Consider the following 22,471-nt stretch of genomic DNA (forward strand, 5'->3'; position numbering starts at 1 on the left):
CAAGCAAAATACCCAATGTCATTGATTTTGCAGTTACAAAAAATTTACCAATGGAACTAATTCAGGTTAAATCTTCATTAGAATTATCCTCGGATCACTCACCCACCTTCGTTACTCTATTGAACCCCCTAGAAATAGTATCCCCGACTGGTCACTCTGCAATATCAAGCACGAAAATAAATTGGTTGAAATATAGAAAATATATTAGCACACACAGTACAGAAAATATATCGCTGAGAACACCAGAAGATATCGATATCTCACTCAAAAATTTTGAACGAAACTTAAAACATGCTGTTGAACACGCCACTCAAATAACCCAACTCAAATAACCCAAATAAGATACAATAGACTCTATTCTGCAGATATTGAACAGTTATTAACTGAAAAAAGAAGAGTTCGTCGAGAGTGGCAACTCCACAGATCCCCTCAACTTAAAACGGAGCTTAGAAAATGTCGCAAACGCCTCAGTATGCTTCTTCACAAACTCAAAACTGACTCAATTAATAAATATCTGGAGAGCCTAGATGCCACCCAGTACTCAAATTACTCTATATGGCGAGCTACAAAAAAATTTAAAAGACCTGTTATGAGCAGACCTCCTCTACGTAATTCTAGTAGAGGCTGGGCGAGAAACGATACTGATAAAGGAAACCTGTTTGTTAGTCATCTAAAGAATGTATATGTATATTATCCACCAGAATGGAAGGTTTCTTTAGTTGCAATGATACCTAAGCCGGGAAAAGATCACACTAAAGTAGAATCATATAGACTCATTAGCCTATTGTCAAATATATCAAAGCTATTCGAAAAACTCTTAATGCTCATTATGTGAATCATTATGATTATATTCCAACTCAACAATTCGGATTTCGAGAAAAACATAACACCATAGAACAAACTCACAGGCTGGTAGATATAATATCCAAGACATTTGAAGAAAAAAATATTGTTCTGCACTCTTCACCGACCTTTCGCAAGCATTCGACAAAGTATGGCATGAAAGATTATCGATAAATATAAAACAATATTTATCAGCTTTTAGAAAGTTATTTAAGTTATCGAAAGTTCGTTCTTAAAGAGGGAGACTTCATAAGTTCACCACAGCCTATTGAAGCTGTCCCTTCCTATATTTGCTATATATATTTAGATAGATAGACATTGAAAGGTGGTTAAAACAATGGAGAATAAAAGTAAACGAGTAAAACGAGTAAGTAAAAATGTATACATCTCACTTTCACATTGCGTAGAGAATCGTGCCCTCCAATCCTAATAAATAATCATATAATACCTCAACAAACTGAAGTTAAATATCTAGGTCTGCATCTAGACCGACGTCTTACCTGAAAAAAGCATATAGATACGAAATTGACTCAAATGAAGTTAAAATTACTACAATTAAAATAAAACTACTAGCTAATTGGTAAAAACTCGAGATTGAGATTGTAAACTTTTGCTGTACAGCTCAATAGTAAAACCCATATGCTATGGAATTCAATTATGGGGCACGGCTTCACTTATAATATTGAAAAAATTCAAAGATTCCAAAATAAAATATTAAGAATGATAACAGCAGCGCCTTGGTATGTGAGAAATATTAACATTCATAAGGACCTAGGTGTCTTCCTGGTGAAAAATGAAATAAAAAACAAGCGGAGTCATATTTGAAAAAGTTAGAAGTTCACCTTAACCCACTTGCACGAACATTAATGAGAAGTAGTGGCTACATCCGACTAAGAAGAAGGATGTTGGATTCCTTGTTCTTCCTTCCTGCGCTGATGATAGGATCTATAAATTAAATATAAGTTTTCGTCCAATTGTGGTGAGACGTAAATAAAAATTAATAATTAGATTTAAGATTTGAACAAATTATTAATAGTTCACATTATTTTATGAAGATGCAATAAATAAAATATGAAAAAAAAAATATTTAAAAGTTGTAATAACAACTTAATTTATAGATCTTGCAATAAGCGTGATTTTTCGCATACAATATCTCAAAAACCGGTGGAGATACGCAAATATTAAATGTAGTGATTTTTATTCTCAAAGGGCACTGCTGCACGTTCAATATATATTGAGATATTTGGATCGCGATCTATTGTAATGGATCACGCAAGGTTATTCTGCGATTTGGATCTCGATCCATCAATACTGCATGCTACACGTTCAATAAATATCGCAATACTGGATCGCGGTCAATATATATTGAACGTGTAGCAGTACCCTAACAATGTTGTTATAACTTCTTAACACATAGGACGCCTACCAAAAGAGATATATGCTAAAAACAGATTTTTTGTTATATTTTAGATTCAATATCTAAAAAACCTTTGGAGGTACGCACAAATTATGTATTACCAAAATTTAGGCATTATTATTCTCATTATAAGTCCTAAAGCTATAGGATGCATAATAACCGAGATAAATGTCAAAAACTGTATTTTGTAATCTTTGGCAACCAATATCTCAAAAATCGTTGAAGGAATGAAATGTTGTAATAACTCCTTAACTCACAGCACGCATAATAACCGAGATATATGGCAAAAACTGATTTTTTGTAATTTTACCAAGAGGTAGGATAAGTCTCAAACTCGTAGGAAGCGAGATAATAGCACGCATGAATTATATGTAACCAAAATGTACGGATTATTATTCTCTAAACATGTTGTTATAACTTCTTAACTCGTAGGACGCATAGTAACCGAGATATATTGCAAAAACAGGTTTTATATGATTTTTGACATCCAATTTCTAGAAAACCGATAGAACTACGCATAAATGCCAGCATGAAGGGTGTCGAGGATCGATCCTCAAATGAGGGTGACAACCCTCTGATCGACCTCGACTGAGTGGCATCGGCCACTAATTCAGCAGCCGTGTAAAACCGGCTCAAGCCGGGCTTACGCAGTAACGAAGAAAAAGTCCAGTCGTCGATTAACAACGAACAAATAAATCAACATCAACCAAACAAACATTTATACATATATAAATACACAAAAAATTATAGTTTATATTAAACAAAAAAAAGTTTATAAACAAAAAACATTGAATTTAAAACCATACATTTATACAAAAACAAACATTTATATTAAATAAAACAACAAACATTTCAACAAACCACAATAAAAATAAAACATACAATTACATTGAATTCTACAAAAATCTCCCCTTTTTATTCTCATATAGAATTGCACAACAAATAAGTAAGTACACTCCAATTTCTTTGGATAGCTACTAATCAATATAAAACTGAATTTTATTTGTTACATTTCGTGTAACAAATAATTAATTATCTACTTTGGTCTCACCAAATAGATACAACAAATCTAACTCTCGGTTGGAAATTGTTTATGGTCCTTTTTGAAACCGTCAAAGAATCGGTAATAAAAATTAAATAAATATATTTTAATTTCATTAAAATAAAAAAATCAGATTTCAATTTGTTCTCTTTTATTATTAAAAATTTGTTCACAACAAAAAAGAAAATACAGTTTTATATTGATTTCATATATTTTATTCCTTAAAATATTGTGAGTTTATTAGTACATTTGGTGGTGGTTTTTTCTTTTATTTAATAACTTTATTCTCATTAAAACTCTCTTAATTATTATATACGCTAGTACTTAGCTATATTAAGAAGAATAAAGCATAAAAGAAAATAAGAGAAAACAATAATATCAGTAGTAATTGTTGTTACAGTTAATTTGTGTACCCTACACTAATAAAGTTGGTAATATTAACACAACGCTCGTTTTGTTTTTTTTTTTTTTAATAAAAAAAATTTCTGCTGATATAATATATTAAATTGTATATTAATAAAAGGGCTCCTTACCATAATTTAGAAAACACCCTACTATTTTTCAAGAGTACTATTAGTGCATCATTCGATTTGTGATTAGTGAAAAAATTAATTTATATTATAATATAATCAAATACACGCTACATTCAAGAAATCGATAGCTTCAGTACATCGTTCGTTTTGTACTGAATATACAATTAGATATCAGCTTATCTAATAAAATAATTAATTCAAGGCAATATTTGAAAGCAAATAATTTTTCTTTTCTCTTTCTCACAAATAATACGGAAATTAGTTTGTTCAAACGAACCAAAAGAAAATTTATTTTCATAGATTTTTTTAGAATTCAGATTCAGTAGCTTGAATATCCATTTCACGAAAAAAAAAAAAAAAAAAAAAACTAATAAATTAAAAAATGGGTTCCCAGATTTGCACTAGATTCGACCATGAATCAGACAATCTTATGAGTGTTTGCAGTAAATTTTCAAGTATTGGTTGCGATGACTTGACCGAATCTCTTCTGGAGACAAAACTGCAAACGTTAGAAGAAGATTGGCAATCGCTGGCCAATGAAGGCGTTTATTTGGCGGATGAGGGAGTAGTCAATGTAAAGTTCAAGGAAGATGCGAAATCAAAGTTTGAAATTTGTAGGGATAGATATCAGGAAACTAAGGCTGAAATGATGGATTTTATTAAAATTTCTAAGGCATCAGCCGAAAATGCTAAAAGAGAAAGTGGACCCGCTCACTCCTCTGCAATTGATCCATCTAGTTACTATCCCATGAACATAACGTATGAGGCACCAGATATGGGTATCAGCGTCCCACCGTGCGATGCACCCGACTTTCATGGCTCCTATGAAGAGTGGCCTTCATTTAGAGATATGTTCAGTGCTGTATACATTAGCAAAGTAAGAATGCCGGACGTTCAAAAGTTATTGTATTTAAGAAGAAAGGCAAAAGGTGAAGCAAGCTCTATTGTAAATAAATATCCACTAACGAACGAAGGTTTTTCATTGGCATGGAGTGCTTTACGAGCACGGTATGAGAATAAACGCGTTCTAGTTGATATTCAATTGAAAGCTCTATTCAATATTCCACATGCCAAATCAGAATCAGCCGAAGCCATTAATAAAGTACAGACTACAATAAGTGATTGCCTAGCAATGTTGTCTTCTCACGGGGTACAGGTAGAAAATTGGGATCCAATTCTCATATACCTATGTTCAACAAAATTACCTAGTGAGACACTCTCTCTTTGGGAACAATCTCTAGCTTCTAATTCCATATTGCCGTCATGGTCTCAAATGGAACAATTCCTCATTAAAAGGCACAGAGTAGTAGAAAGAGTTGTTGGAATTACGAACGATGGAAGTCAAATGAATTCTAATAACTCATTCCGACCGAAAAATAATAATAGAACTCTACAAGCGCCTCAATGCAAATTATGCGAAAAAAATCATTATTTAAGATTCTGCACAAAATTCGCAAACTTTTCACAAAAGCAGCGAAACGATTTTGTCTCACAAAATCAAATGTGCTCAAATTGTTTATCCGCCGCCCACAAAGTTTCAGAATGCACTAGTGTCAATAGATGTAACGAGTGTGGTAACAAACATCACAGCATGCTTCATTTCAAAAAAAAATGATAAAACAAATTCGCAAAATAACTCAAATAATAGAAATTCCACAGTGAACGCTTTTCATGCGGAGCCTGTAAATATTGTTAATGACCAAATAAAGGAAAATTCAGTTTCATCAGAAGAGTCATGCGATCCCGGATCGTCAAGACAGGCAATGAGGACAAATACACATTTGTCGGTAAATCAAGATGAAATTTTACTTCCAACAGCTCTTGTTCAAATTCTACATTGTGGTGAGCCATTCACAATCAGAGCTCTGATAGATTCAGGTTCAAAGAGATCTTTCTTGACTCGTAGAATTACTAAGAGATTAAATATGAAGACTGAAAATGCGAATTTCGAAATTTGCGGTTTGGGGGGTACTGTAGTAGCGAATGCTGATAAAGTAAGCACCATTACTTTATACGACAAACAGCATGACTTTAAACTAAATGCTAGTGTCATAATTGTTTCCAATTTGACTAATTTAATGCCGAGCAGTACTATATCAATTTCTGATCTTTCCGAGATCAATGATTTAAAACTAGCTGACCCAAACTTCTTGCTTTCTCCACAAATTGACATGCTCTTAGGAAGTGATATAATACCTCACATTGCTCTTGATGGTTTAAAGAAAAATATTTTAGGTAATCTGATTGCTCAGAATTCAATTTATGGCTGGTATATTTACGGTCCATTGAAATTGCACACTATTTCACTAACAGCCATAGATCACATTCCTAAGGAAAACGAGGCGGAAAATATTAGTTCGATTTTAAAGAAATTCTGGGAATTAGAAGAAATTCCACATATGAAACCACATTCAGAAGCAGATCACTTCTGTGAAATATTGTATAACGAAACTACTTATCGTCAACCAGATGGTAGCTACGTGGTTAAACTTCCATTTAAAAGCGAATTTCCAAAGGCTGTGTTCTTACAGTCATCACGATATATTGCTAAGAAACAATATTTACATATTGAATCAAAGCTAGAAAAGAATAAGGGACTTATGGAAGTTTATAGTGATATATTGAATGAATATATTTCTCTTGGTCACATGAAAAAATCAAGTTCTCAAGAAATTTATAATGACGGAAAGTTCTTTTCCTATTATTTACCACATCATGCCGTTTTTAGACCCGAAAGTGCTTCAACAAAGGTTCGTGTCGTTTTCAACGGATCACGAAAAACGAAAGGTTCATTTTCTTTGAATGACGTTCTCCACGTCGGACCAACATTACAAGCTGATCTAATGACGATCATTTTAAATTGGCGTTTATATAAGTATGTCTTCAATGGGGACATTGAAAAAATGTATCGCCAAATATTGGTTCATGAATCTGATCGTCCGTATCAAAGAATATTGTTTAGAAGAACTAATTCTAGTCCAATTGAAGATTTTGAATTAACAACAGTAACTTTCAGTATAGGATGTGCTCCCTATTTGGCTATTCGCACTCTTTTGCAATTAGCGTCAGATTCGGAAAAGGATAGCCCTATGTCTTCAAGAATTCTGAGAAAAGAGACATATGTTGACGACATATTATCAGGGGGCCATTCTTTGTCATCTGCTATGGAAGCTCAAAAACAGCTGATTTACACTTTAAAATCAACTGGTTTCCCTTTAAAGAAAATAACAGCAAATCATCCTGATTTATTAGCTCAGATTTCATCTGACAATTTATTAGACGCTGAATTTTTGAAATTATACGATTCAAGTTCAACAAAAACATTGGGGATTCGTTGGAATGCTATAAGCGATTCCTTCTCTTATAAAGTACAAGAATTGCCCTTTAATTCCTCAGCAACAAAAAGGCAGATTCTTTCCACAATTGCTAAACTTTTTGACCCCGCAGGATGGCTTACGCCAATTATTATTCAAGCCAAAATTCTTTTACAAGAATTGTGGCAAGATGGGGTTGGCTGGGATGACAATGTTAAACCGCAATTTCTTGCCAAGTGTAACATTTTTACTGATAGTTTGTCGACTATAGAATCCATTACAATTCCTAGGTGGATTAACTACCACCCACAACACAATATCCAGATCCACGGATTCTGTGACGCCTCAGAGCAGAACATTTTTACTGATAGTTTGTCGACTATAGAATCCATTACAATTCCTAGGTGGATTAACTACCACCCACAACACAATATCCAGATCCACGGATTCTGTGACGCCTCAGAGCAGGCTTATTGCGCTACATTATATGTAGTATCAGAAAACTCCGGCGTTAGATATTCACATCTATTAGCTGCGAAAAGCAAAGTTGCCCCCTTGCAACGGATAAGTTTACCTCGTCTTGAGCTATGTGGAGCCCTACTACTTTCGAAGCTCGTAAGGCGAACACTTTTAAATCTACCTTTCAATAGTCCTACACTTTACTTATGGTCTGATTCAACAATTGTGCTTGCCTGGCTACAAAAACCTCCAGCAGTTTGGAAATCGTATGTAGCAAATAGGACAACTCAAATTATTGAAAATGTTGGTAATGCCATCTGGAATCACGTTCCAACGGATCACAATCCAGCTGATCTTGGCACACGCGGTTGTAAGCCACAAGATCTTGTGGCCAACCCATTGTGGTGGCACGGACCAAAATGGCTCTTGGACTCCCGAGACCACTGGCCCGAATCCAACGTCTTGCCGGAAGTTATTCACGAAAGAAGACAGATTGATGTTTATTCTTTAATACCGGCTGACCATAATTTAATAGATAAATTCTCATCTCTTCCTCGAGCTCTAGCAGTCCTAGCTTATGTTCTCAGGTTCATTAATGCAACCAGAAACAAAGGTACAAAGGCTCAGTATTCAAGTTGGACTCTCAGTCATGCTGAACTTAATGCATCTAAAATTATGTTAATAAAATTAACTCAAAAGATTTACTACACTAGTGAATATCATCAACTCTTGGACTCAAAATCTATTTCAAGAAAAAGTTCTCTACTTACTTTAAATCCATTTCTGGATTCTACCGGAGTTATGCGAGTTAACGGTAGATTAGCAAATTCATCTTTGACCTATGATGAAAGGTATCCTATAATTATACCAAACTCGTCCAATTTCTGTAAAATATTTCTCGATTTTACTCACAAGACTTTAATGCATGCTGACATTTCTCTTATGATGAATGCATTACGAAGCCAGTTCTATATCCCAGGACTTAAACGAGCAGTAAAGAAATGTGTTCACCATTGCTTAATATGCGTTCGTTATAAGCAGCAAGTTAAGTCCCAGATTATGGCTGCTCTTCCCATAGAAAGATGTTCATTTTCCTTACCTTTTACATATACTGGTGTCGATTTCGCTGGCCCATTTCAAATAAAGTCAGGAAATGTTCGAAATTCTCCCTACCTAAAAGGATATGCCTGCGTGTTTGTATGCTTTTCAACAAAAGCCATTCATCTCGAAGCATGCTCCAGTTTATCCTCTGACGCATTTCTTGCAGCGTTCGCCAGGTTCATAGCTAGAAGAGGTCTTCCAAAATGCATTATGTCCGATAATGGTACGAATTTCATCGGTGCAAGTCGATCTTTACGGAAGGAGTATTCTTTATTTCTTAAAAGATCATCTAAATCTATTACCGAGAAATATGCAATTTTGGGATTCGATTGGAAGTTTATTCCACCCAGCGCTCCGCACATGGGAGGTCTTTGGGAGGCCGGAGTAAAGAGTTTTAAGTTACACTTCAAAAAGGTAACCGGAGCTCAAAAGTTCAATTTTGAAGAGTTTTCAACTCTTCTGGCTCGAATTGAGAGTGTGCTCAACTCCAGGCCCATATCCCCAATGTCTGAGGATCCCGAAGATCTTCAAGCCCTAACTCCAGGGCACTTTCTAAGAGGAGCTCCATTATTATTCGCTCCTGAACTACCTGCAGACAACATTTCGATTATTAACAGATGGGAGCGGCTCAAGGCTTTCCACCATCGTTTCAGTCAACGATGGAAAACTGAATATCTCCATGAGCTTCACAAGCGTTATAAATGGAAACATCAACAACGAAATCTGCAGAAAGGTGATTTCGTCATTATCAAAGACGAGCTCCTCCCACCATGTGAATGGAAAATGGGAAGAATTGAAGAAGTTCATTTAGGAAAAGATAAGCGCGTCCGCGTTGCTGACATTCGAACAGCATCTGGTACCATTACTAGACCAGTAGTAAAACTTTGCATGCTTCCGTTATGTGATAAGTCAGTAGATTGACTAGAATTATGCTTCCTAAATGTTATGTCAAAATTGTCCAAATTTTTGTTTGTGAATCCATTTCTGCTGGTTCTTTTCCATTTTATTTATATTTTGCAGATGGATCCCCTTCAATCATCCGAATTGTGCCTCGTGTGCTTCCGCTACCACCCGCTTCGTTTTTGCAAGCAATTCAAGAGGATGACACTGCGGCAGCGCCAGTATGTGGTACGGGTACATCGCTACTGCACCAACTGCTTTGCACGTACGCATTTGGTAGGAGGGTGCATTTCCATGGACGGCTGTCAAATTTGTGGCGACTTGCACCATACTATGTTGCACCCGGAGAGTGTGCGAGACAGGATTTCTCAACCACAAATCCAACAACCTCTGAGCCAACGGCGTCAACAACAACAACCTCTGCGCCAACGGCGACAACAACAACCTCAGCAACCTCAGCGTCAACGGCGCCAAACACATCAGCAGCCTCAGCGCCAAACACAACCGCAGCCTCATCGTCAACGGCGTCAACGAAGTCAACCGCAGCAGCGTCAACGACGCCAACTACAGCAGCGTCAACGACGTCAGCAACAACAAACCCAGCGTCAACGACGCCAACCTAACCAACCATTAGCCGGCGTGACTCAGAATGCCCAAGGACTGGTGCAACAAATTGTTTCGGCCCTAGACCAACTGACAGGGGCCCTTAACCTTGCACCAGTGCAAGGGGGGCGCCATGTCGAGGATCGATCCTCAAATGAGGGTGACAACCCTCTGATCGACCTCGACTGAGTGGCATCGGCCACTAATTCAGCAGCCGTGTAAAACCGGCTCAAGCCGGGCTTACGCGGTAACGAAGAAAAAGTCCAGTCGTCGATTAACAACGAACAAATAAATCAACATCAACCAAACAAACATTTATACATATATAAATACACAAAAAATTATAGTTTATATTAAACAAAAAAAAGTTTATAAACAAAAAACATTGAATTTAAAACCATACATTTATACAAAAACAAACATTTATATTAAATAAAACAACAAACATTTCAACAAACCACAATAAAAATAAAACATACAATTACATTGAATTCTACAAAAATCTCCCCTTTTTATTCTCATATAGAATTGCACAACAAATAAGTAAGTACACTCCAATTTCTTTGGATAGCTACTAATCAATATAAAACTGAATTTTATTTGTTACATTTCGTGTAACAAATAATTAATTATCTACTTTGGTCTCACCAAATAGATACAACAAATCTAACTCTCGGTTGGAAATTGTTTAAAGGGATTTGTATTCTTTAATTATTCTCTAATAATACATAAACTCATATAACGCCTAATAACCGAGATATATTCAAAAACTGATTTTTGACATCCAATGTTCGAAAACCGTTGGAGGTACGCAAAAATTATATCAACAACAATAACAATAAGTCCTAAAGTTTAAGGATGTATAATAACCTAGATAAATGTAAAAAACTGTATTTTGTATTTTTTGGCATCCAATATCTCGAAAATCATGTTGCCAAAATATACTCATAGGACGCATATCCGAAATATATGCCAAAAACACATTTTTAATGATTTTTGGCACCAAATATCTCGTAAACCATTGGAGGTACGCACAAATTATGTGTAGCCAAAATGTAGGGACTATTATTATTTAAAAATGTTGTAATAACTCATTACCTCGTAGGACACATAATAACCGATATATTTTTGACATCCAATATCTTAAAAACCGATGGAGCTACGCATAAATTATATGTTGCCACCGGGATTAGTTTTCTTTAAATATTCTGTAATAACTTCTAAACTCATACAACGCTTAATAACCGATATATATGTCGAAAACTGTATTAGGTAATTTTTGACATCCAATATCTCGAAAATCATTGGAGGTATGCAAAAATTATATGTTACCAAGACGTACTGATTTTTATTCTCTAAAACTTTTGTAATAACCCCTATACACATGGACAACCGAGATATATGCAAAAAACTGATTTTTTATATTTTACATTCAATATCTCGAAAACCGTTGGAGGTGCGCACAAATTACATGTAACAAAAATGTAGGGATTGTTATTCTCTCTAAATGTTGTAATAAGTACTAAAGTAATAGGATGAATAATAACCGAGATATATGTCAAAAACAGTATTTTGTAATTTTTGGTATCCAATATCTCGAAAATGTGGCCAAAATGTAGGGATTATTATTCTTTAAACATTTTGTGATAACTGCTAAACTCATAGGACGCATAATAACGGAGATATATGCAAAAAAACTTATTTTTATTATATTTGGCAACCAATGGTGTGCATTCTGCAGCAACAACAATAAAAGTAAACAGACACCACCTTGTACAATTTCGTCTTGTTCCCGCGTTTTTTGTTCCCGGCAAATCATGGTAAATTTAGACAAGGTGGTATCGATTCTACAACAACAAGAATTAGTCAAAGAAATTATTAAAAGTAGTCAACACTATTACTGACACCATTTGTAGATATTTGGAGATACTAACATATAGGGATGAAACGATACCACTGGGTATCGATACATGTACTCGATACTGTATCGGTAGTGAAGTATCAATACCTACTCGAACAAAAAATCATCGATACTTCCCAGTATGCAAAATGATTCGAAGTTATATCGAAAATGAATCATTTTTTCGTAAAATTTTATCGATATCGACTTCGATATAATGTCGAGAATGTGCGTGTTTTCCTAAGTAGAGTGCAGAGCGATAAAGAGTAGAAAATCGTTTATTATTCTGATTCTAATTTTTATCGATATACTATACCTTTTTCGGTATTAGAAATGTTCTAAAATGATTCGATTTCGATTAAATATATGAACAATTTCGTATACTTTATACCATCGAGCAATTTCTTCTTGAAATAATGCATATTCAATACCTTTATTATTATCCAATAATGTTGCGTTAGATGTGTTTTCATTTTCAAATGCAATAAACTCTGCACATATTTCTGATGTTTGCTGATTTTGAAGATTCGAATTGTCAAAAACAACATCAATAATTGGCTGCGCTTTTCTTTTAAGACGTCTTCGATCCATTTTTCGTGTTAAACTATATTTTTATGAATATGTTATTGATAGGATAAGAAATGAAATTTTATTTTCTCACAAATTGACAAAAGAATAATATGTATGTATATGAATTTGTCAATTTGTGAAAAAATAAAATTTTACATTAAAAAAAAATCGAACATTATTCGCCAATTCTATAAAATATTAAAATACGATATTCTAAAAAATGTAGATTGGATAGAGCATCATAATAAATTCATATTTTCGATTTCAATTCGAAAAAAGTTCGATAAAAAGAACTGACTCGAAATGTTGCATACTGGGTTACTTGTATTGGTCAATTTCTTCACATGATTAGAACCAGTGAAAACCTGAAGTAAATTCAAATGTACATGGTTCTAAGTACGTGTTATACTTTATATGCGTATACTCGTATATATAAATATTATTTAAACCTCTATTTACTAGGGTATTCAATTAATCGGGTTTCTGCTTTAATCGGTTAATCGAGCAAATAATTAATCGGGGTTTAGATTTATTCGGTTAATTTAAAATTATTCGATTAACCGAATAATTTCTATTTTAATTTTAAATTGAAAATACAACAACGAATTTGAGTGCAAATACATAAAAAACAAAATATAACAATTCAACCAAAAAACAAATAAGAGGGCTATATTCGGCTATGCACAATCTTATATACCCTTCACCAAATTATACTTAAAAATATTTTTTTTTTTTAAATATTTTTATTTAAACAAAAACTAATTTTTTTTTTAATGTTTTAAAATTTTTAAAACAAATTTTTTTTTTAAATTGTTTTTTAATTTTTTTTTTTAAAAATTTTTTAAAATTTTTTTTTAATATCTTTAATTAATTTTTTTGGAAAAAGAATTTATGACAAAAAAAAATTTTTTTGATGAAAAAAATATTCGTGTTAAAAAATATTAAAAATATTATTTTTTCCGATTTTGACCCATTGTATGTCCAACTTACTATGGTCTTATATTGCAAAGGTCTTTGAAATATCTATCATTAGATATCCATATTGTCTATATTAATGACTTAGGTCAAAAATAGGTAAAAAATCGAGGTTGTCCTAGTTTTTTCCTTATATCTCAGCAGTGTTGCCAATTCATGGTGAACAAAAAGGGCTAAATACTTAGAAAAAAAGGCTAAAAAAGGGCTAACATTTTTTCATCCTTAACTTTAAAATAACGTAATATAATAACGTAATGGCCACACGTATATCATATGCCGATATTTTTAAAATCTCGTATTTATCATCGTATTTATGCTCCAGGGCAAATTTTTTATATGAAAGACAAATTATTACAATGTAATCCTTTGTGATAACTACGAAATCGATGGAGAATATTTTGATAAGTGAATATATGCCTCTCATGTAATGCCGGATAAAAATATTCTAAAAATTATACACGTCGTCGGACAGAATTAATTTTCATTGGCAAAAACATAAATTTTGCCATTAGTCAGTAAACATATCAAAACTACGGTAGCCAAAATATTTGATCAAAATATTAGAAATTACGGGTGTGGTATGCTGTAAACATAAATATTTAATTTTGGAAAAAAGTTAGTTTTTTATATTTGATCATAGCTAAACTATTACCGATAATAAACTGAATTTTTCTTTCTAAATTGGTTGGATGGAATGAGTCAGGCCTTGTATTTTAATATAATATATGTTTACAAAAAAGCCAAATAAGTCGATCGTATGTATACTTTTGTAACGGTGTGTATGTCAAATTTAAATTTTAGAGGTACCTAACTATTAAGAATCAAAAAATACATCGCCCAAATAAAGTTAATTTTATAAATTTTATAAACATTAATATTAACAATTTTTATTCAAATAACGCCAATTTTCTCTTTAATAATTATGGCATTTTTATTTAAATCTTTGTAGTCGTTTTTATTTTACCTGCTTGTATTTATGAGTTTAATATATGATTTTATGACCATTTAATTATGGGTGTTCAAGAAGTTATCTGTACATTAAAAAAATACAAAAATATCGCAATCGTTTCAAAAGTAACAGAGTTTTGGCCGTTGAACACACAATTCTGAGCAACCATGCAATAATACAACATGTATTTTTGGACAAAATTTAAAGATATAATTTGAGAACTAGAGCAATGTTGAAGAATTTATGGAAGGTTACAACAATTTGTGTGTGCTTAATTTGTTTACTGGTTCAAAATTTTTAGTTAATTTTTTTCATAATATTCCTGCCAATTTTTTTGAACAGATTTTATATCATTAGAGTAAATATGTATATAAGTTATGATTTAGTCACAAAAATGGCTAAATGAAAATAAAAAAGGCTAAATTAATTTTTTTGTGGCTAAACAAGATTGAAAAGGGCTAAATTTAGCCCAAAAAGGCCTAAATTTAGCCCAAAAAGGGCTAAATTGGCAACACTGTATCTCAGCCATTTGTGGACCGATTTTCTCGATTTTAAATAGCGACCGAGCCGGAAGAATTTCGGAGATATTGATGTATGTATGAATCGTGTATGTAAGTTATTTGGGGGCTTCGGAAAGTTGATTTTAACACAGAGACGGACATGGCTATATCGATTCCGCTATCTATAACGATCCAGAATATATATACTTTATGGGGTCGCAAATGAAAAATGTGGAAATTACAAACGGAATGACAAACTTATATATACCCTTGCCACTCATGGTGAAGGGTTAATAATAGCAAATATGGTATTTGAGATCCTATTTGTATACACACCTGAGTATTTTTTAGGGTTTTATTGAAAACTTCTGAAATAATCTTTTAAAAAAACAATATAATTTAAATGTTTTCCTTTAAAGTTATTTTTTTTCTTTAGATTTAATAAAACTTGACTTAAAGAATATCCAATATATCAGTTCTTTTTTATACCATTGGAGTACTTTTTGGATTGTTTTAGATATTGAATACTTTTAATAGTTTCATTAAGTTCTGATAAAAAAACTCTTTTCCAAAAAAATTTCGTCTATACATGTAAATACAAAGTTTCAAATACATGTAAATTAAATATGTATGTCAGTTTTTATACTCACTAAACATGCTTCTTGAATGTTCGAAAAAATATGTAATTTAAATTTTAAATTTGTTTTTAATTGAAATGGAAAAATAAATCGAAAAAAATATTTCATGAAAATCGGCCCAAAAATATGTAACATTTCGCTATCTTTTCATTAGAAATTCCAAATATTGAAAAATTTGACCTTTGACCTTCACGATTCAAAGGTTATCGTTTTCCGATTTTAGTAAAACTTTCAGAACATATTTAAAATTACAAGGACTATAATATTGTGAATAGGTTTTACTTAAAATTTATAACAGTAAGGAAATTGGACTCATTCGCCTAAATATGGACAAAAAATTTGTTTTTCTTGAAAAACGCAAAATTTAAATCGCAGGTACGGAAAAACTGTAAGAGGTATTGACATAATTTTTTCATATTTTTATTCCCTATTTTGATCTCAATAAACCCCAATGTGATGATCGAAAAAATCTGAAATTTGTTTAACAAAATTTTTAAAAATTTAAAAATGGAGTTTTGAAACAGCCGTTAAAAAAAAATATTTTTTTTGGCCATACCTGCGAATAGGTTAACGGTATCCTACGAAGACAAAAACTCATATACAAGTAAATATGGACATATTTTAAGTAAAAATTAGCTTTTATTTTAATTTTTCTCGAAATATCTAAATTTTGTTTCTAAATTTTTTGTTCAAGTGGTCTGAAACACGGTAATGGTCTGGCGAATTTGTAATAACTTTAACATTTTTTAATCAAATTTTGTCATTTATATCTCATTACAACGATAATTACGTACATAATTTGATTCTTTTGCATTCAATTGCAAAAGTATTTATTTAGTAGCAAATTTTTTTCAAAAACTGAAAAATTTGCATTTTTCTCTAATTTTGGCGATAATACAGTTTTTGGGTCATTTTGAACCAAAGAAGATACAGGGTTAATTTCCAAAACTTTTTTTTTAATGTAATATTCATTAATATAAATAAATCTACATATTTCTAGAAAACAATACAGAAAGCTAACGAGTTTCACCTATTTATTCCATATTAACAGTACAATTTTGCATATATCTGAACTTTGACCTCGATGCGCGTCCAGAAATCGTTGCCCGATTTGGCTCAAATTTTCAGCACTTAACATTTAGGCCTAGTGTCACAATATTCTACCCGGCACTCTTTGAAATCTAAAAAAAAAAAAATCGACTGTCACTCTAATGTATATAGAATAATATTACTGAGACTTTTTGATTGGGTAGCGACCCTATAATTCTGAAAGAGCATGTTGACTTATTGTCAGAGTTATATTGTGGAATTTTATGGGGATCATTTTTGTGCAAGATCTTAAACCTCTATCTCCTCTCTTTTTAGGGAGAAAATAAAAAAGTCCTTTCAAAAAGGACTTTTAAAATGCTTTACAAAAATTTTTGATGGAAAATTTTAGTGGAGGTCACCAAAGATGTAAATAAAACACTTTAGGCTTAATTAGTAAAATTACACGCCACCTCGGGTCTCTCATTTTTTGAAAAAATCACCAAAAATCCAAGTATGATCAGATGTAGAAAATGCTTGTGCAGATTTAAAGTACTGCCACGTTTTTGAAGAATTTGTTCTTCTTTTTTTGTAAAATATAACCATACAGTCGATTTTGTGGGTCCCATTTCTAGGGATTTTTGATCAAATTAAAGTTTTACAACACAAATAAAAAATTATATTGAAAATGGCGTCAACTTAGCTTTGTTTTCCTAAAAGTACTTGGTATCGAAACAGAAGTATCGATATTTACTTGTAGTTAGTCCCCTTTTACAATGCAGAAATTGAAAGGCAGACAGACGAAGTTTGTAGGCGAGGGGTTGAAGATGCAGAGAGTGTAGTACACGACCATCTGTACTTGGCATTTTTTGTATCTCTTTTCCACTTTTCGTAATTTTTATGTTGTTGCTTCATATCATTTTGCATTTGACAATGCAAATATTCCTACACATCAACAACGAAAAAAGGAAACGACAAATATCTGTCTGTTTATTAATTTCGCGGTTGTAAAAGGTTTAAGAAAGTTCAAAAGAGAATGAGAAAAATGTCTGCCTTTCAATTTCTGCATATCAAAGCCTACAAGTCCATTCACAATAAATAAGCACAAAATTCCTCAACCAATTTTTAGAGTTGAAATTACATTTAACTCTTCTCAATTAAAGAAAAAGGGTGACACTCATCCGATATACGGTTTATCTTCTTAACCGAAAATTAATTGTAGAAGAACCAATTAAGAGCAAAGGTCCACCTCAGTGCATTAATTGCAAAGAGTTCGGTCACACCCGAACATTCTGCAAATTACCTTCTGTATGTGGAAGATGTGGAAATATTCATAAAAGTGAAGAACGTCCACACTCAAAAACAGATAATATAAGAAAATGTAGTAACTGTGGTCAAAATCACACCGCAAACTACCGGTGATGCCCAGTATTCCTACGCATACATGAATCAACGAAGGCACGAAAACCTTTATATGCTCAATATAAGGCTTCTAACTTTCCAAGCCTTCCTGATGCTTCTAGTGCTCAATATAATCATAAAAAAACAATAATCAAAATAAATCGTATGCCCATACGACAAAAGAGGGTTCAGTTACCCAAATGAAAATGCCCCATTATTTTCATATGCACATGCATTAAAAGAGGGTGTACCAGTACCCGACACTAACTCTCAAAGCTCTATTGAGAATTTAATTCAAACCATGAACAGTTTCATGGCGAATATGCATAATATATTTCAACAATTGATGCAGAATTAACGCATGCTCATGCAGATCCTGCTAAATAAAAAATTAATTCTCTAAGAATTTGTTTTTGGAATGCTAACGGCCTTGCCAACATAAGAATTTTTCCACCTTCAGGAAATTGATGTACTACTCGTTTCTGAAACACACTTTACCATAAAGAACTGTTTCAGAATTAACGGATACTATACTTATGATACAAAACATCCAAGTGGTAGAGCTAGTGGTGGAACAGCTATATTAGTGAGAAAGAATATTAGGCAACGTCTATAAATATACCTGATGGTAGAGTTACAATATCTTCAATATATTGTCCTCCTAGGTATAATATAAATCGAGATCAGTATCTCGCAGTAGTTTCTCCGTTGCCTGTTAGTTTTCTCTACAAACAGACGTGCATTTTATTCGCTGCGCGATTTTATTAAAAATTTATTGTTTTTTAGTGCAAATATGAATTTTAAAAATTAGCGATTGGACGCTTTGAAATTATATTTGTGTCTAGTGATAAATATAAAAATTTGCAAAAGCAATTTTGCTAAAAAAAAAGGAAAAACAATTGGTTTAAAAAAATAAAAAGTGTTAATTCCTTTTCTGATAAATATAAAAATTTGCAAAAGCAATTTTGTTTAAAAAAAGGAAAAACAACTGGTTTAAAAAAATAAAAATTGTTAATTGCTTTTATTTGTTTTAAAAGAGCACATGAATTCTCATGATGAGAGGAGGCTCAGTATGAACGGCAGAAATGCCTACATATTTCTTAACGGGGAGAGTGATCAAAACAAAAAAATAAATGACCCCAGCTAGAACAAAAATTATTTAACCGCCAAACCAGCTGAGAGAGCACGCTCTTGTTCCCCAGTGATACAATTATACGAACAAAATAATACACAAACAATATCACCAACCAATTTATGTTTAGAAGAAAGAAAAAAAGAAAATATGAAAAATTTAAATACAACAACAACTATACCAGTTTTAAAGACACAAACAAATACTGTTAATAAACAACCTTGTGATCCACTAACAAAGAATAGTGAGATTTTGAATGTTTTTAAGACTAAACAAACCACAATAAATAATGATGGTACACTGAAGGGTGCTATACCAAAGAAAAAAGATAAGTACATTGAAATCAAGTATTAGTATTAATAAAATAAATTTAAAGTTATTTGAGACTATGTTTCATTTTGTTCGCAAGGTACAATAATTTTTAGTATGTCCAAACTCTTGATTTCTTTTAAGAGGCTCCTCAATGGTTATTAATGACAACTGTCAACCCTTTACTACTTATCAGTTGATAGGTATAAAAATTCTTTTTATTATCATTTAGGTATTGAGAGATTTTTCTATAAAAATCCTCAGTGTATACGACTATTTTCGTCTCTTGCACATCGCCTTTTCTTATAGGAACAATATGGAAATTATTTTTTCCAAAGTGTTCAACAAATGTTTTGAAACAATTATTCGAGCTGGGGTCACGCAGATATATTGGTGGTGGCTTTAATGATTGCTTTTCGTAAGCACCATCTTTTATACTCTTATTATTATCCTCCCTCAAGAGTGCGAAACGATTGCCTATCAAGGGATAATCAACAATCTTCTGTTTCTTGACAGACGTTCCATTATTTTGGGGACTTAAATTTCTTTTATTAATACTTACATATCTAAGCATACCTGGTAGTACTGGTGATTTCAATGTACTTATCTTTTTCTTTGGTATAGTACACTTCAGTGTACCATCATTATTTATTGTTGTTTGTTTAGTGTTAAAAACATTCAAACTCTCACTATTCTTTGTTAGTTGTTTATTAACAGTATTTGTTTGTGACTTTAAAACTGGTATAGTTGTTGTTGTATTTAAATTTTTCATATTTTCTTTTTTTCTTTCTTCTAAACATAAATTGGTTGGTGATATTGTTTGTGTATTATTTTGTTCGTATAATTGTATCACTGGGGAACAAGAGCTTGCTCTCTCAGCTGGTTTGGCGGTTAAATAATTTTTGTTGTAGCTGGGGTCATTTATTTTTTTGTTTTGATCACTCTCCCCGTTAAGAAATATGTAGGCATTTCTGCCGTTCATACTGAGCCTCCTCTCATCATGAGAATTCATGTGCTCTTTTTAAACAAACAAAAGGAATTAACACTTTTTATTTTTTTTTAAACCAGTTGTTTTTCCTTTTTTTAAACAAAATTGCTTTTGCAAATTTTTATATTTATCACTAGACACAAATATAATTTCAATCGCGTTCAATCGCTAATTTTTAAAATTTATATTTGCACTAAAAAACAATAAAATTTTAATAAAATCGCGGAGCGAATAAAATGCACGTCTGTTTGTAGAGAAAACAAACAGGCAACGGAGAAACTGCTGCGAGATACTGCTCTCGATTTATATTATACCTAGGAGGACAATATATTGAAGATATTGCAACTCTACCATCAGGTATATTTATAGATGTGGCCTAATATCCTTTCTCACTAATATAGCTGTTCCACCACAATCTCTACCACTTGGATGTTTTGTATCATAAGTATAGTATCCGTTAATTCTGAAACAGTTCTTTATGGTAAAGTGTGTTTCAGAAACGAGTAGTACATCAATTTCCTGAAGGTGGAAAAATTCTTATGTTGGCTAAGGCCGTTAGCATTCCAAAAACAAATTCTTAGAGAATTAATTTTTTATTTAGCAGGATCTGCATGAGCATGCGTTAATTCTGCATCAATTGGTGAAATATATTTTGCATATTCGCCATGAAACTTTTCATGGTTTGAATTAAATTCTCAATAGAGCTTTGAGAGTTAGTGTCGGGTACTGGTACACCCTCTTTTAATGCATGTGCATATGAAAATAATGGGGCATTTTCATTTGGGTAACTGAACCCTCTTTTGTCGTATGGGCATACGATTTATTTTGATTATTGTTTTTTTATGATTATATTGAGCACTAGAAGCATCAGGAAGGCTTGGAAAGTTAGAAGCCTTATATTGAGCATATAAAGGTCTTCTTGCCTTCGTTGATTCATGTATGCGTAGGAATACTGGGCATCCCCGGTAGTTTGCGGTGTGATTTTGACCACAGTTACTACATTTTCTTATATTATCTGTTTTTGAGTGGGGACGTTCTTCACTTTTATGAATATTTCCACATCTTCCACATACAGAAGGTAATCGACTGTGTGGTTATATTTTACAAAAAAAGATGAAAAAATTCTTCAAAAAGAATTTTTGGTGACCTCCACTAAAATTTTCCATCAAAAATTTTTGTAAAGCATTTTAAAAGTCCTTTTTGAAAGGACTTTTTTTATTTTCTCCCTAAAAAGAGAGGAGATAGAGGTTTAAGATCTTCCACAAAAATTATCACCATAAAAATCCACAATATAACTCTGACAATAAGTCAACATGCTCTTTCAGAATTATAGGGTCGCTATCCAATCAAAAAGTCTCAGTAATATTATTCTATATACATGTATGTATGTATGTATTTCATAGAATAAGCCTGTGTTACGTTTTCTTTTTTAATTAAATTTTATAAAAATTTGATTTGTAGGACGTAAATTCAGTAAATAGAGGTTTAAATAATATTTATATATACGAGTATATGCATATAAAGTACAACACGTACTTAGAACCATGTACATTTGAATTTACTTCAGGTTTTCACTGGTTCTAATCATGTGAAGAAATTGACCAATACAAGTAAGTATCGATGCTTTTTGTTCAAGTAGGTCTCGATACTTCACTACCGATACAGTATCGAGTACATGTATCGATACCCAGTGGTATCGTTTCATCCCTATATGTTATTATCTCCAAAGGCGAATTTATACAAATGGTGTCAGTAATAGTGTTGACTACTTTTAATAATTTCTTTGACTAATTCTTGTTGTTGTAAAATCGATACCACCTTGTTTAAATTTACCATGATCAAAAAAAGCGGGTACAAGACGAAATTGTACA

At 32.4% G+C, this 22,471-nt stretch overlaps 2 protein-coding genes across 2 annotated transcripts; one reads left to right on the plus strand and one right to left on the minus strand.

The window, feature by feature from the left end:
• Positions 1-4,217: 4,217 nt before the first annotated feature.
• LOC135950394 (uncharacterized) lies at positions 4,218-9,630 on the plus strand. The gene is made up of 2 exons (XM_065499944.1): positions 4,218-4,843; positions 5,484-9,630. The coding sequence occupies exons 1-2, from the start codon at positions 4,218-4,220 to the stop codon at positions 9,628-9,630; spliced, it is 4,773 nt and encodes a 1,590-aa protein (XP_065356016.1).
• A 10,133-nt stretch (positions 9,631-19,763) lies between these two features.
• LOC135950405 (uncharacterized) lies at positions 19,764-20,384 on the minus strand. Its single transcript, XM_065499954.1, has one exon. The coding sequence runs from the start codon at positions 20,382-20,384 to the stop codon at positions 19,764-19,766; it is 621 nt and encodes a 206-aa protein (XP_065356026.1).
• Positions 20,385-22,471: the final 2,087 nt, after the last annotated feature.

Source organism: Calliphora vicina, chromosome 1 (genome assembly GCF_958450345.1).
Source record: "Calliphora vicina chromosome 1, idCalVici1.1, whole genome shotgun sequence".
NCBI lineage: Eukaryota > Metazoa > Arthropoda > Insecta > Diptera > Calliphoridae > Calliphora > Calliphora vicina.

What these genes read in the sequence shown, in the direction of transcription:
- LOC135950394 (XM_065499944.1), top strand. Translation starts at nt 4,218, where the DNA reads ATGGGTTCCCAGATTTGCACTAGATTCGACCATGAATCAGACAATCTT. An exon ending in TGGAGTGCTTTACGAGCACG is followed by an intron (nt 4,844 to 5,483) that starts GTATGAGAATAA and finishes CTCAAATAATAG; the next exon opens with AAATTCCACAGTGAACGCTT.
- LOC135950405 (XM_065499954.1), bottom strand. Translation starts at nt 20,384, where the DNA reads ATGAAAAATTTAAATACAACAACAACTATACCAGTTTTAAAGTCACAA.